Source organism: Pseudophryne corroboree, chromosome 2, assembly GCF_028390025.1.
Source record: "Pseudophryne corroboree isolate aPseCor3 chromosome 2, aPseCor3.hap2, whole genome shotgun sequence".
Taxonomy (NCBI): domain Eukaryota; kingdom Metazoa; phylum Chordata; class Amphibia; order Anura; family Myobatrachidae; genus Pseudophryne; species Pseudophryne corroboree.
Window position 1 is genome coordinate 162,082,954 of NC_086445.1, and position 16,350 is coordinate 162,099,303.

General features: G+C 46.6%; 1 protein-coding gene across 5 annotated transcripts in view; it reads left to right on the forward strand.

Moving 5' to 3' along the window:
- The first annotated feature begins 243 nt into the window (after nt 1-243).
- Nucleotides 244-16,350, forward strand: part of NEK5 (NIMA related kinase 5) — a 129,990-nt gene continuing 113,883 nt past the window's right edge. For 4 of the 5 annotated variants that reach the window (XM_063951937.1, XM_063951939.1, XM_063951942.1 and 1 more), the window contains exons 1-2: nt 10,382-10,446; nt 14,017-14,153. In XM_063951937.1, the coding sequence (XP_063808007.1) occupies nt 14,037-14,153 (117 nt within the window). In that variant the 5' untranslated portion in view covers nt 10,382-10,446; nt 14,017-14,036. Of the gene's footprint in view, nt 278-10,381; nt 10,447-14,016; nt 14,154-16,350 lie in introns of those variants that run through there. The other variant, XM_063951938.1, reaches the window with a different exon arrangement.

Sequence of the window (16,350 nt, forward strand, 5' to 3'; positions counted from 1 at the left end):
AGAGATTTATGTTGCACACCTCATTATTAGAGGGGACAGTACCTTCACTATTGTCTATTATAAGGAGTGCTACCTCTCACCCATATGTACAGGTGTAAAAAGATATAAATGTGATATTTCCATTTAATACAGATGATTGCGTTATGTTTGTTTACTGTTATGATCTGCCTGGCTGATCTCATATCAATGTTTTGTACTGTACTGGGAGGAGTTTAGGAGAAAACTTTCCATTTCCTGGGTTTTAGAGAAGGTTTGGAGCAGGACGGAAGGCAGCTTTGTAAGTGACCTGTTTTCTCACCTGTATGTCATTATATATCACCCACTGACGGCTCTCTATAGGTTCTTGCCAAACCTGGGAGACATGAGTGAAGACAGAGATAACCTGGGATCTCTAAGGGATTTAAATGTTAATGCTCTGACTTTTAGTTACATTACAGGGATTATGGATAAACTCTTAGGGTCACTCTAGGGTTGTTCCCCGGGGACTGCAGCGTAGATCACATATAGGAGACGGGAGCTGGTTAATACAGAACCCTGGGAAATGCAGGCAAATTACGAAAACAGCAATTTTTGGCCGAATTTTCCATCTTGGTAATTTCACCCTATTTCTTGCAGAATATTAGCCTAGATGTGATACACTGCATCTGCCTAACGCGGCTTGGTACAGCCGAAAAACTTGTGACGATGCAATAAGGGATCTCTAGCTGTGTGTGGGAAGTATTGTATTGAAAAATACTGTTGATGAAACAAATTATTATTGTTATATTTTATATTAAACAGGGCTATTTCCCTGCTACTCAGAAAACATACATTTCTCTAACGTCCTAGTGGATGCTGGGGACTCCGTAAGGACCATGGGGATAGACGGGCTCCACAGGAGACATGGGCACTTTAAGAAATAATTTAGGTTCTGGTGTGCACTGGCTCCTCCCTCTATGCCCCTCCTCCAGACCTCAGTTTGATACTATGCCCAGACGAGCTGGGTGCTTTTCAGTGAGCTCTCCTGAGTTCGCTGAGAGAAAGTATTTTGTTAGGTTTTTTATTTTCAGGGAGCTCTGCTGGCAACAGACTCCCTACATCGTGGGACAGAGGGGAGAGAAGCAGCCCTACTCTCTGAAGCTAGGTCCTGCTTCTTAGGCTACTGGACACCATTAGCTCCAGAGGGATCGTACGCAGGATCTCACCCTCGCCGTCCGATCCCAGAGCCGCGCCGCCGTCCCCCTCGCAGAGCCAGAAGACAGAAGCCGGGTGAGTATGAGAAGCAAGAAGACTTCAAATCGGCGGCAGAAGACTCCGTTCTTCACTGAGGTAACGCACAGCACTGCAGCTGTGCGCCATTGCTCCCACACACCTCACATACTCCAGTCACTGTAAGGGCGCAGGGGGTGGGGGGGGGGGGCACCCTGGGCAGCATTTGGATCCTCTTTTTGGCAAAAGTAAACATATATACAGTTGGGCACTGTATATATGTATGAGCCCCCGCCAAGAAAATGCATATTTAAGCAGGACAGAAGCCCGCCGTCGAGGGGGCGGGGCTTCTTCCTCAGCACTCACCAGCGCCATTTTTTCTCCACAGCTCCGCTGAGAGGAAGTTCCCCAGGCTCTCTCCTGCAGATTCACGGTAGAAGAGGGTAAAAAGAGAGGGGGGGGGCACATAAATTAGGCGCAAAAACACAATATAAACAGCAGCTACTGGGTTAACATTAAGTTACTGTGTTATTCCTGGGTTATAGCGCTGGGGTGTGTGCTGGCATACTCTCTCTCTGTCTCTCCAAAGGGCCTTGTGGGGGAACTGTCTTCAAAAAGGGCATTCCCTGTGTGTGTGGTGTGTCGGTACGCTTGTGTCGACATGTCTGATGAGGAAGGCTATGTGGAAGCAGAGCGGGAGTAAATGAATGTGGTGTCTCCGCCGACGGCGCCGACACCTGATTGGATCGATATGTGGAGGGTTTTAAATGATTATGTTAATTCCTTGCATAAGAGGTTAGATAAAGCTGAAGCCTCAGGACAGTCAGGGTCCCAACCCGTGCCTGATCCTATGTCACAGAGGCCGTCAGGGTCTCAGAAGCGCCCACGATCCCAAATTGTTGACACAGATACCGACATGGATTCTGACTCCAGTGTCGATGACGATGATGCAAAGTTACAGCCAAAGTTGCCTAAATCACTACGATATATGATTATAGCAATTAAGGATGTTTTGCACATCACAGAGGAAACCCCTGTCCCTGACACAAGGGTTTATATGTATAAGGGAAAGAAACTTGAGGTAACTTTTACCCCCTCACACGAACTGAATGAGTTATGTGAAAAAGCTTGGGAATCTCCAGATAAAAAAATGCAGATTTCCAAACGGATTCTTATGGCGTATCCTTTACCGCCAACGGACAGGTTACGATGGGAATCCTCCCCTAGGGTGGACAAAGCTTTAACACGCTTATCCAAATAGGTAGCCCTGCTGTCCCAGGATACGGCTACCCTCAAGGATGCTGCTGATCGCAAACAGGAGGGTACCCTGAAGTCCATTTCTACACATTCAGGTACCTTGCTCAGACCGGCAATCGTGTCGGCCTGGGTCTGTAGTGCAGTAGCGGCATGGACTGATACCTTATCAGAGGAGTTGGATACCTTAGATAGGGATACTGTTTTATTGACCCTGGGGCATATTAAAGACGCTGTCCTTTATATGAGAGATGCTCAAAGAGACATTAGTCTACTGGGTTCTAGAATAAATACTATGTCAATTTCTGCCAGAAGGGTCCTGTGGACTCGGCAATGGACAGGTGATGCCGACTCAAAAAGGCATATGGAGGTTTCACCTTATAAGGGTGAGGAATTGTTTGGGGAGGATCTCTCGGACCTGGTCTCCACAGCTACTGCTGGAAAGTCAAATTTTTTGCCATATGTTTCCTCACAGCCTAAGAGAGCACCGTATTATCAAATGCAGTCCTTTCGATCACAGAAAAACATGAAAGTCCGAGGTGCGTCCTTTCTTGCCAGAGGCAGGGGCAGAGGAAAGAAGCTGCACAACGCAGCTAGTTCCCAGGAACAGAAGTCCTCCCCGGCCTCTACAAAATCCGCCGCATGACGCTGGGGCTCCGCAAGCGGGGCTAGGCCCGGTGGGGGCGCGTCTTCGAAATTTCAGCCACAAGTGGGTTCACTCCCAGTTGGATCCCTGGGCAATAGATATTGTGTCTCAGGGATACAAGCTGGAATTCGAGGAAATGCCACCTCACCGATACCTCAAATCGGCCCTGCCAGCTTCCCCCCTCAAGAGGGAAATAGTGTTAACTGCAATTCATAAATTGTATCTTCAACAGGTGATGGTCAAGGTTCCCCTCCTTCAACAAGGAAGGGGTTATTATTTGACCATGTTTGTAGTACCGAAACCGGACGGTTCGGTCAGACCCATATTGAATTTAAAATCCCTGAACATGTACCTGAAAAGGTTCCGGTTCAAGATGGAATCGCTGAGAGCGGTCATCGCAATCCTGGAAGGGGGGGATTTTATGGTGTCTCTGGACATAAAGGATGCATACCTTCATGTCCCCATTTATCCACCTCATCAGGCGTACCTCAGATTTGTGGTACAGGATTGTCATTACCAATTTCAGACGTTGCCGTTTGGTCTCTCCACGGCACCGAGAATATTTACCAAGGTAATGGCGGAAATGATGGTACTCCTGCGGAAGCAAGGAGTCACAATTATCCCATACTTGGACGATCTCCTCATAAAAGCGAGATCAAGAGAGCAGTTGCTGATCAGCGTAGCACTTTCTCTGGAAGTGTTACGGCAACACGGCTGGATTCTAAATATTCCAAAGTCGCAGTTGGTTCCTACGACTCGTCTGCCTTTCCTGGGCATGATTCTAGACACAGACCAGAAAAGGGTTTATCTCCCGATGGAGAAAGCTCAGGAACTCATGACACTGGTCAGGAACCTATTAAAACCAAAACAGGTGTCAGTGCATCACTGCACTCGGGTCCTGGGAAAGATGGTGGCATCATACGAGGCCATTCCCTTCGGCAGGTTCCATGCGAGGATCTTTCAATGGGACTTACTGGACAAGTGGTCCGGATCACATCTTCAGATGCATCGGTTAATCACCCTATCCCCCAGGGCCAGGGTGTCACTCCTGTGGTGGCTACAGAGCGCTCACCTTCTCGAGGGCCGCAGATTCAGCATTCCGGACTGGGTCCTGGTGACCACGGACGCAAGCCTCCGAGGTTGGGGTGCAGTCACACAGGGAAGAAATTTCCAAGGTCTGTGGTCAAGTCAAGAGACTTGCCTTCACATCAACATCCTGGAACTAAGGGCCATATACAACGCCCTACGTCAAGCGGAGACCCTGCTTCGCGACCAACCGGTTCTGATTCAGTCAGACAACATCACCGCAGTAACTCATGTAAACCGTCAAGGCGGCACAAGGAGCAGAGTGGCGATGGCAGAAGCCACCAAGATTCTTCGCTGGGCGGAGAATCACGTAAGCGCACTGTCAGCAGTGTTCATCCCGGGAGTGGACAACTGGGAAGCAGACTTCCTCAGCAGACACGACCTACACCCGGGAGAGTGGGGACTTCATCAGGAAGTCTTCGCACAGATTACAAGTCGTTGGGAACTGCCACAGGTGGACATGATGGCATCCCGCCTCAACAAAAAGCTACAGAGGTATTGCGCCAGGTCAAGAGACCCTCAGGCGATAGCTCGCCTGTAGACGCCCTGGTGACACCGTGGGTGTTCCAGTCGGTCTATGTATTTCCTCCTCTTCCTCTCATACCCAAGGTGCTGAGGATAATAAGAAAAAGAGGAGTGAGAACAATACTCATTGTTCCAGATTGGCCACGAAGGACTTGGTATCCAGATCTGCAAGAAATGCTCACAGAGGAACCGTGGCCTCTTCCTCTAAGACAGGACTTGTTGCAACAAGGGCCCTGTCTGTTCCAAGACTTACCGCGGCTGCGTTTGACGGCATGGCGGTTGAACGCCGGATCCTAGCAGAGAAAGGCATTATGGATGAGGTCATTCCTACGCTGATAAAGGCTAGGAAGGACGTGACAGCTCAACATTATCACCGTATATGGCGAAAATATGTTGCTTGGTGTGAGGCCAGGAATGCTCCTATGGAGGAATTCCAGCTGGGCCGTTTCCTTCACTTCCTACAGTCCGGAGTGAATTTGGGACTAAAATTGGGTTCCATTAAGGTCCAGATTTCGGCCCTATCCATTTTCTTTCAAAAAGAGTTGGCTTCTCTACCTGAAGTTCAGACGTTTGTAAAGGGAGTGCTGCATATTCAGCCCCCTATTGTGCCTCCAGTGGCACCTTGGGATCTTAACGTGGTGTTGAGTTTCCTGAAATCCCACTGGTTTGAACCACTCAAAACGGTGGAGTTGAAATATCTCACGTGGAAGGTGGTCCTGCTATTAGCCTTGGCTTCGGCTAGGCGTTTGTCAGAGTTGGCGGCTTTGTCACAAAGCCCCTATCTGGTTTTCCATGCGGATAGAGCAGGATTGCGGACCCGTCCACAATTCCTACCGAAAGTGGTTTCATCCTTTCATATAAACCAACCTATTGTGGTGCCTGTGGCTACTACTGACTTGGAGGATTCAGAGTTACTTGATGTGGTCAGGGCTTTGAAGGTTTATGTAGCCAGAACGGCTAGGATCAGGAAAACAGAGTCTTTGTTTATCCTGTATGCTTCCAACAAGCTTGGTGCTCCTGCTTCAAAGCAAACTATTGCTCGCTGGATCTGTAACACGATTCAGCAGGCTCATCCTGCGGCTGGATTGCCGCTGCCAAAATCAGTTAAGGCCCATTCCACTAGGAAGGTGGGCTCATCTTGGGCGGCTGCCCGAGGGGTCTCGGCATTACAGCTTTGCCGAGCGGCTACTTGGTCAGGTTCAAACACTTTTGCAAAGTTCTACAAGTTTGATACCCTGGCTGAGGAGGACCTTGTGTTTGCTCAATCGGTGCTGCAGAGTCATCCGCACTCTCCCGCCCGTTTGGGAGCTTTGGTATAATACCCATGGTCCTTACGGAGTCCCCAGCATCCACTAGGACGTTAGAGAAAATAAGATTTTACTTATCGGTAAATCTATTTCTCGTAGTCCGTAGTGGATGCTGGGCGCCCGTTCCAAGTGCGGACTTCTTCTGCAATACTTGTATTTAGTTATTGCTTCAATAAGGGTTAAGTTATGGTTGCATCAGGGTTGGACCTGATGCTCTGTTTTTTGTCATACTGTTAACTGGTTGTTTTACACATGTTATACGGTGTGATTGGTGTGGCTGGTATGAATCTTGCCCTGGATTACCAAAATCCTTTCCTTGTACTGTCAGCTCTTCTGGGCACTGTTTCTCTAACTGAGGTCTGGAGGAGGGGCATAGAGGGAGGAGCCAGTGCACACCAGAACCTAAATTCTTTCTTAAAGTGCCCATGTCTCCTTACGGAGTCCCCAGCATCCACTACGGACTATGAGAAATAGATTTACCGGTAAGTAAAATCTTATTACGTTTATATTAAATCTAATTTATGTTTTAATATATAAAACTAGACTGAAAAAAAAAAAGATGCCAGCTAGAAGCCAGTTCCACCATGTGAGGAGATAGGCAGCAGCCAGGGCCAGGTCACTGATCGCTCTGGATAGTTACTACAGTGACAGCTGAATGATATTCACCAGGGCGGAAACTTATAGTTTGCAGGGGAGCGCCTAGCACCGGCCCTGCAACTCACATCTAATAGGATAACCCCATAATGTGTAAATGCTCCAAGCACCACAAATGTATTAAACTAACTGTAGCATACTTCCCAACCTAGTACAGGCTGGAGGAGGGACCGCTGCGAGCGCCGAAGGGCGTTTCCGTCACTGGGGGCATGCCCTTCACTCTGTGAGCTGCTAGTATGCCTCATGTCCCTCTCTCCCATTAAATAGAAGCTGTGATATTCAGCAAGTGAGAGGGGGCCCCTAACTCCCCCCACCACCACCGCAGCCGCGGGTGGGACAACAGGACAGTGCCAAAAAACATGACTGTCCCACCAAATATGGTACAGTTGGGAGGTATGCTGTCGTGTCCCCAGGTCACATCAAGGCACACAGAAAGCTCAGTTTATGTCACAATGCCCCCATGCTGATGATGGGGGACCCCCTATATAAGGGGGGCACGCCTTGGGCAACCACCCCAGCATCCCTATTTTAAGTTTGGCTCCTGGACCCCAGACCTGGGTATCCTAATCCAGTAATTAAGTTACTACAGTTTTTATCATGTATACATTATGTGCAGCGTAACATTATACACATTTAAAAATAGACAATATAGAAAATGAATGCTTGTCATGCAATAAATATTCTTTAATCATCACCTATAAATACATGTCCCAATGGCACTATAAATTACAGCTTTCTGCTATCCTCAGGCACAGAGTTAATGATGACATCGGAATAAATTGCATCACCCAAGCCATGTCTGACATCATCATGCTACACACAGAGAAGGTACCTTGTATCACATAAATCATCCACCACACCAGCCATACATATTCATGTATCATGGAGGCATTACATAAACATCTAAGAACTAACTTATTGCACCAACATGCATACAGAAATGAGGCTTACCACCTGATGTACAGGCCCTGATTCTGCGTTACATACTAGTCAGAAAGTGGATCTAGCAATTCTTTACATTCAGGGCCGTTTCTTGGGGCAGGCGAGCAGTGCAACCGCACTGGGCGCCTGCCGCGGCACTAACTGTGGCTCCCTGCTTCCCCCTCCTGTTTCTCCCCGAGTAACCCGCTCGGGGGGCGGAGTTTCACGGAATGACACGGTTGCGTCGTTACGTCACGACGCAACCCTGTCACTCCGCAAAACTCCCCCCCCCGAGCGGAGTATAGAGGGGAATCCAAGTTATGAAGAGGGAAAGGCCGGCGCGAGGAGTGACTGGTGAGGCGGGCCGAACAGCGGTAATCGCCTCTGTAAGTATTCTCTCTCTCTCTCTCTCTATGTGTAAAATGGGGACACCTGCCGTAATGTGTGAAATGGGGACTTTTGCCTGCCGTAGTGTGGGGATTTAATGTATCAAGGGCATTGCGGTGTGTGGCATAATATGGTGCAGGGGGCATTACTGTGTGGGGCTTAATATGGTAGAATTTTTTTTTCCTGTGGTGGTCGTGATCTGTTGGGGCAGGGTCAAAAACTGGATTGTGAGGTAGTCTTTTCAGACGAGGCCATGCCCATTTAAATGAGGCCACACCCATTTAGATGAGGCCATGCCCCCTTGCAGGGTGCCCGCGCAAGTTTTTTTTTTAATCTAGGTGTGTGTGTGGGGGGGTGGGGGGGGCACATTTTTTTATGTCATGGGGGGGGCGCATTTTCAAATCTCGCACTGGGAGCCAAATTGGCTAGAAACAGCCCTGTTTACATTGCACTGTACAGTACATAGATATACACCACGATGAAAGCCACAGTATGACTGGGGACGGGGTCGCTTCTCTGCTTTAGCGAAATGGGCGTTTCTGAGTGTCAACTGGATGGCTGCCTTGCAGACGCACACTAGAGAACTGTTTTGCGGGACAGTCTTAGTAGTAGGCATGTAGGCAGCATTCCATGCTATTCTGAGGTGTGCGTATGGCAAAAGGACTCTGGTTTCAGAAGGGCTGCTGACAGAAAAACAGTGGTCAGTGCCGCGGGATGCAGTCATAATGTCAACACCACAATGTTGACGGTTATGTCAACATCTGCAGAATGGCTACATTAGGATTTGGCTGTAGGAATGGATAGTTATGGGAGGGTTAAGATTATGGTTAGGGGTATTACTCACCCCCGGAAGACTGCTGTAACTTGCCATCATGTGACCTCTGCTCCCAGAAGATATCGCCTGAGCTACCTGAGATCTGATACTAAGGCCCCAATGCTCAGTAATACTGGGGCCCCCAGAGACAGATTTCATCCTGAGTGTTCTTTGAATACATATAGAGGGACATGTACTAAGCAGTGATAAAAGTGTAGAAGTGAGCCAGTGGTGAAGTTGCCCATGGCAACCAATCAGCATTGGTAACATTTATAATTTGCATACTATGGAAGTAAACAGAGCAGCTGATTGGTTGCCATGGGCAACTTCTCCACTGGCTCACTTCTCCACTTTTATCACTGCTTAGTACATGTCCCCCTAAGTCAGCGATACACTGTTTTGTTGAATTTTAAATCATGTCTACATTTAATCTGTGTTGACATTGCGGTGCCCATTTATCAATGAGTGATAAAACTTGTTGCGTATGATAAATGGTGCTCCAGCCAGTCAGCTCCCAATGGTCATTTTTCAAACACGACAGGAGCTGATTGGATGGAGCACCATTTATCATACGCAACAAGTTTTATCATTCACAACACATTTTATCACTCATTGATAAATAAGCCCCTATATCTGGAACTGTGCGCATTTTTTATGAAGTGGGGCAACATATTAGCAGATGTTCTACTTTTTTTTTGTTTGTTTTTTTACGATGTCTAAAGCTGCCATTCATTTTATTATTTATTTCTATTAATTTACACGTAATATGTTAGATGGATTCATCCCTGATATAAAAGTTACCCCTTCTTTCTAGATCAGGCATGTCCAAACGGGATCCGGTCTGAAGATCGACAGTATCTAGGTCGACAATGTTTAGGTCGACCACTATAGGTCGACAGTCACTAGGTCGACATGGATGGAAGGTCGACATGGTTTCTAGGTCGACATGTGCTAGGTCGACAGGTCTAAAGGTCGACATGAGTTTTTCACATTTTTTTTCTTTTTTTTTTAAATTTTTCATACTTAACGATCCACGTGGACTACGATTGGAATGGTAATCTGTGCCGAGCGAAGCGGTAGCGGAGCGAAGGCACCATGCCCGAAGCATGGCGAGCGAAGCGAGCCATGCGAGGGGACGCGGTGCACTAATTTGGGATCCCGGTCACTCTACGAAGAAAACGACACAAAAAAAAAAAAAATCCTCATGTCGACATTTAGACCTGTCGACCTAGCACATGTCGACCTAGCAACCCTGTCGACCTTCCATACATGTCGACCTAGTGACTGTCGACCTATAGTGGTCGACCTAAACATTGTCTAGATACCTAGATACTGTCGATTTGATGAACCACACCCGTCCAAACTGCGGCCCTCCAGCTATTGTGAAACTACATATCCCAGCATTCCCTGACAGTTTTGCTGTCAGAGAATGCTAAAGCTGTGTCAGGGCATGCTGGGATGTGTAGTTTCTCAACAGCTGGAGGGCCGCAGTTTGGACATGCCTGTTCTAGATGCAAGGAGAAGAGATGCAGGTGAGTACTGGAGTAGCTGGACTACATTTCCCATAAAGCATCAGGTCAGAGCTTGTGCTCCTGCACCCAGACAGGTTGTGCTTGTGCTCAAATTACCTAAAAGCAGTGGGAGACGGCTGCGAGCAGCTCTCTGTGAGTATGATCCTGCTTGATGTAGCTAAGTACGGGTCAGTGACAGGGTATTGTATATGACAATGCAGTGGGAATGTAAGGCTTATATACTTGGGAGTGATAGAGACATTTGGAGAAGTCCTCCCTTGATGTTTGCATTTACTATCCATAGTAACCAGGAGGAGGGGCTTCCAGGAATACCCCTTATATACACTGTGATGGCAGAAGTGCTGAGTAACCCTTGTGTACGGTAACCTGGGCCAGACACATCTACATCACTTTCAGTTTTATACAATGTCACTAAATCATGCAAAGTTCAGTATCGACTGGAGGTTCTAAGACTAAAAGTAGCTGCTCAGGAAAACTGTATGATGGGAACTGTTAAAAGCCTCTATATAAAGTGACTGGTGTGGATAATGCTGGTCGTTTACACTCTCTCTCTCTATACATCTATGTGTGTGTGTGTGTGTGTGTGTGTGTGTGTGTGTGTATATATATATATATATATATATATATATATATATAATGTGTGACCGTGCCTTTATTTATATATTCTCCATTTCACTGTTTGTCATATAATTAAATAATTGATTCCAAAACCAAGCGCAGTATGATTCAACTGTATATTCATAAACACTGTAGTCTGTCTTAGTATAACATGACACTGGTATTACCTGTTGGTTGTACATTTTGTATTGACACTCAGTAGTAAAAATATTGTCACAGTAACTTTACAAATATCTGGTATTTTAGTAGTTTCACTTTGTTCCCTTAAGGCCCCCATCCACTAGTGCAATATGGCCTGGTTTTATGCAATTGAGACAAATTGCTGAGACGGATTGCATGAAAAGTGTCACATTGCATGTCCTTTTCGTGCGATTGCGATGCGAGGCGCGTTCCCGTGTGTCTCCCATCGCACTCGCAGATCACACGTGCTGCACGTTATATTTCTCAGTCACACAGAAATAGGTTTAATAATGTTAGATTGCATGAGATAAATCACATGTAAAAAATACACTCAAGTAGCAAATCGCAATTGCAGGGCTCCCCGGAAGCTCCCAGCCAGATTGCAGGAAAAATGGATCCAACTCATTGCTGAGATAAAACTCCCTAGTGTATGGAGGCCTTTACTGTCACGAACTGTAGATATATACTGTAGGTACTGGTTTTATGTATTGTTTTTATGTATTTAAAACAATTTAACTACAAAAAAAAGGATTATTGTAACAGGTTTTCATGACTTTGGGCCTAATTCAGACCTGATCACAGCAGCAGATTTGTTAGCTAATGGGCAAAACCATGTGCACTGCAGGGGGGGAGGGGGGGGAGATATAACATGTGCAGAGACAGTTAGATTTGGGTGGGGTGTGTTCAAACTAAAATATGTATTGCAGTGTAAAAATAAAGCAGCCAGTATTTGCCCTGCAGAAACAATATAACCCACCTAAATTGAAGTCTCTCTGCACGTGTTATATCTGCCCCCCTGCAGTGCACATGGTTTTGCCCGTTAGCTAACAAATTTGCTGCTGAAATAGGCCCCTTGTCTTGTCCCTCCATCAAGCATTTGAAACCCTCTCCCACTCCTGTAGGAATCCCGTGTTTGCCTCTGATACCCCTTTTTCGGGTAATGTCCGGATTCTCAAAGGGATAATGTTGGGAGGTGTTCTGCATGGGTGTGGTTCGTTTTATCGACAGTATCTAGGTCGACAATGTTTAGGTCGACAGTCACTAGGTCGACATGGATGGAAGGTCGACAGGGTTTCTAGGTCGACATGTGCTAGGTCGACAGGTCTAAAGGTCGACATGAGGATTTTTTTTTCTTTGTGTTGTTTTCTTCGTAAAGTGACCGGGATCCCAAATTAGTGCACCGCGTCCCCTCGCTCCGCTACCGCTTCGCTCGGCACACTTTACCATTCCAATCGTAGTCCACGTGGATCGTTAAGTATGAAAAAAAAAACCCCAAAAAAAGTGAAAAACTCATGTCGACCTTTAGACCTGTCGACCTAGCACATGTGGACCTAGAAACCCTGTCGTCCTTCCATCCATGTCGACCTAGTGACTGTCGACCTATAGTGGTCGGCCTAAACATTGTCAACCTAGACACTGTCGATCTTCAGACCGGATCCCGTTCTGCTGTAGGCTACAGCAAATGGAGCAATCTCTCGTTCGTTGTTACTTAGAAAATGAAAGTATTTAGTGATTTATAACTAAAATACGCCACACCCTCCTTTTATAATCAAAAACAAAAGTCATACCAGATGAACCAGTTAATTTCTGCCTTGAGGTGCTGTGTTTACGGTTTGTACAAAAATATTATGCGTACAAATAGCAAACGTGTCCAACTCCACACCCATACAAATTATATTTTATCATGTGATTAAATTATGCATTTTTCAGAATACTGTCACTTTAAATCATGCTTTCCTGCACACCTGGAATGTCAGGAGACCACTGAATTGGGTGGAGATGTCCCAGACTCCTGATAGAGTAGGTCAGCCTCCCAGAGCTGCTCGCTTTATCTGTGAAGTTTGCTGTCTCAGTTTTATTCAGAGTTGTACTCCGATGTTGACAGATGTGCACACGTGCAGATCTCTGTGTGCCAGATTACACACATTGCCCCATGAGTGACATGCTGCGGCTGGGAGTAGGATGGGGGATACCAACGGGGACGGTTTAGAAAACAGGAGCATGTCACCCCATTTTGTAGGCTTGCTGAGGCCATGGTCTGAGTCTTCTACACAAATTTCCTGGTTCTGGTGGTCATTCTTAGTAAGCTTACACTTACTCATATGGCTAATGACTGGGACCGATGATGCATCTTCGGATGTAGTACTCGGATCTGCGATGTCGGCACGAGGCGTCTGTGGCATTAGCATATTTTTGCATCCAAAGACGCAGCAGCGATGCAGGTAGCATTCTTCTCTGAATCAGGACAATATTAGATTTCATTATGAACTGTTGACATTATTGAGACAGCAGGCGCAAAGTATAGAACAGGCCAGTGTGGTCATAATTACTGATGTTATATTTCCCATTATCATCAGACGTGTCCACATCATTTACATTGTGTTATTCAATTTCCACATAATAATAATATTCCTTAGTAAATCAAGTCTGTAGTCTGTACAGAAGGGGTAGGAAACCTGCGGTACTCCAGCTGCCGTAGAACTACACCTCTCAGCATTTCCTAACAACAAATCTGTGGCAGGGGCATGCTGGGATGTGCAGTCCCACAGCAGCTGGATTGCCACACGTTGCCTACCCCTGCTGAACAGTATAAATTAGTTATTTACTGAGTATTAAAAAAGCTAAATATAAAGCACACTTTTTCCCCCCCAAGAAGCGCTGTTATATTGTTTTTGTGTTGTTTACAAAGCTGCTATAATGGTGATTGTATTGCTGATACATTGGTATAGAAGTCCTTCCTGCTCAGTGATGTCATCGGTTTTGTGAATGCACAAACTTCAGTCTGCTAAATGGCTGCAGTTGGTGGGAACATTTTCTCTTGGTTTCTGCAGTTGTACAGTAGGGTGCATTGTAATCTATTGTTTCTTTTCAGATATTAATTCCGTATTTTGTCCATCTTTTAAGGTGTAATCTGACAGAAAACAATGGATAACTATGACATAATTCGGATGATCGGGGAAGGAGCATTTGGAAAAGCATTTCTCGCGAAAGGAAAAAAAGACAACATACAATGTGTAATCAAAGAGATAAAGCTATCAATGGTGAGATGGGTCTTGGTAAACTATTTCCTTAATATATTAGTAATACAAATATTTATAAAGCAGGACCATGTAATGCAACACAAAACAGGTCAAATGATATGCAGACCACCTGCAGGCGTTTGTAGGGCACTTTTACCAACCTAGTATAAGACATCAGGTAGAACAAGCATGCACTGATCATATATACCACATTATAGATCATCTGTAGGACATCCTGTGCAGTGGTGTAACTAGAAATTTCTCTTACGTCCTAGAGGATGCTGGGGTCCACATTAGTACCATGGGGTATAGACGGGTCCACTAGGAGCCACTGGCACTTTAAGAGTTTAATACTATGGGCTGGCTCCTCCCTCTATGCCCATCCTACCAGACTCAGTTTAGAAAATGTGCCCGGAGGAGCCGGTCACAGCTAGGGGAGCTCCATAGGAGTTTTTCTAGTTTTATTGTTTTTATTAGAGTTAGGCACAGGGAGGCTGCTGGCAACAGCCTCCCTGCTTCGTGGGACTTAGGGGGGGGGGGGGGAGTAGTGTCCAACCCTGAGAGGTTAATGGCCACTATCTCCGCTGACAGGACACTGAGCTCCTGAAGGTGATGATCATTAGCCGCCCCAGGCGACCGCTCACTCCCGCAGCATGCCGCCACCCCCTAACAGAGCCAGAAGATTCCGGTGTCGAGGGAGTCAACGGCGCCCCGGCAAGCGGGGAGCCGGTGTGAAGATGGCGGCAACAGGGTGGTACTGCAGTACTAACTGCGCTCCGGAGGCTCAGCGGTACACAGTGCGGCGCTATGAGGGGCGCCCTGAGCCAGCGCCTATACCCTGCACTGGTCACTCAGGCTGTCAGGAACCTCGGTAACGCTGCCAGCACAATACCTCAGGCCAGTATAAAGATGAAAAATGCGGGAAGCAGCGCCATGTTTCAGGGGGCGGAGCTTCTCCTGAGAGCGGACCCAGCAGCGTTCAGCGCCATTTTCCTCCCTGCAGATCCAGCTACAGAGACGCTGACAGGGAGTGCTGTCCCTCCACACGACTCTAGCTATCCTGTGCAGTACCAGGGGGTTGTAGAAGGGGGGGCTGTATAATTACTGTATAGTCTATTAAGGTACACAGTCAGCACCCGGTATTTGTATTATTTATACCTAGGGAAGCGCTGTGTGTGTGCTGGCTCCAAGCTCTGTGTTTCTCTGAAGGAACTTGGGGGGGGAAACTGTGTCTGACATTTTCCTGTGTGTGTGGGGGTGTATGTTTTCTCACATAGTCATGTCCAGGGACTCTGTGTCTTATGCTGCAGAGGATGTTTCATCCCCAGAGGAATCCATTCCATGTACCCAGGAATGTAATGTCTTGTCTCAGATTCCTATTAAAGAGCCAGAATGCTAACTTCTATTAAGTGAAAGATCTCTCAGATCTCTACTAGGGTAGCTCATACTGAGACGGAAACTCAGGTTTTAAAGAATTCTATGGCTGTTTGCTCAGGTTCTGTTCCTATTCCTTCTCAATCCCCTAGCATATTCCCAAAGAAATGTGCACTTGCCCAGATTATGCAAGATGACACGGATACCGACTCTGACACGGCAGACGGTGATGGGGATGTGCTGAGGGGGGCGGCATCTCTGGCTAAGGGGGAGCAGCTCATGATTGAGGCCATTAGAGATGTGTTAAACATTACTGACACACCACCTGAACAGGTTGAGGAGGCTTACTTCACAGACAATAAGAAAGCCTTGCTAACCTTTCCTGTGTCTAAAGAATTAAATGCTTTATTTGAAAAATCCTGGGAAACCCCGGAGAAAAAATTCCAGATGCCCAAGAGGGTTTTGGTTGCTTTTCCCTTCCCGGAGGAGGATAGAAAAAGATGGGAAAACCCACCCATAGTTGACGCATCTGTCTCCAGACTGTCAAAAAAGGTGGTTTTACCTGTCCCTGGATCTACGGCATTAAAAGAACCGGCTGATCGTAAGATTGAAACTACGCTCAAATCCGTATACAATGCTTCAGGGGTGGTGTTAAGGCCTACTATTGCCTGTGCATGGATCTCAAAAGCTATAGTAAAGTGGTCAGGCACGTTACTAGAAGACTTAGATACAATGGATAGAAGTGACATTGAACTGTTTTTACGTAACATACAGGATTCTGCGGAGTTCATGGTGGAATCCATGAAGGACCAGGGTACGCTGAATGCACGGATATCTTCCATGT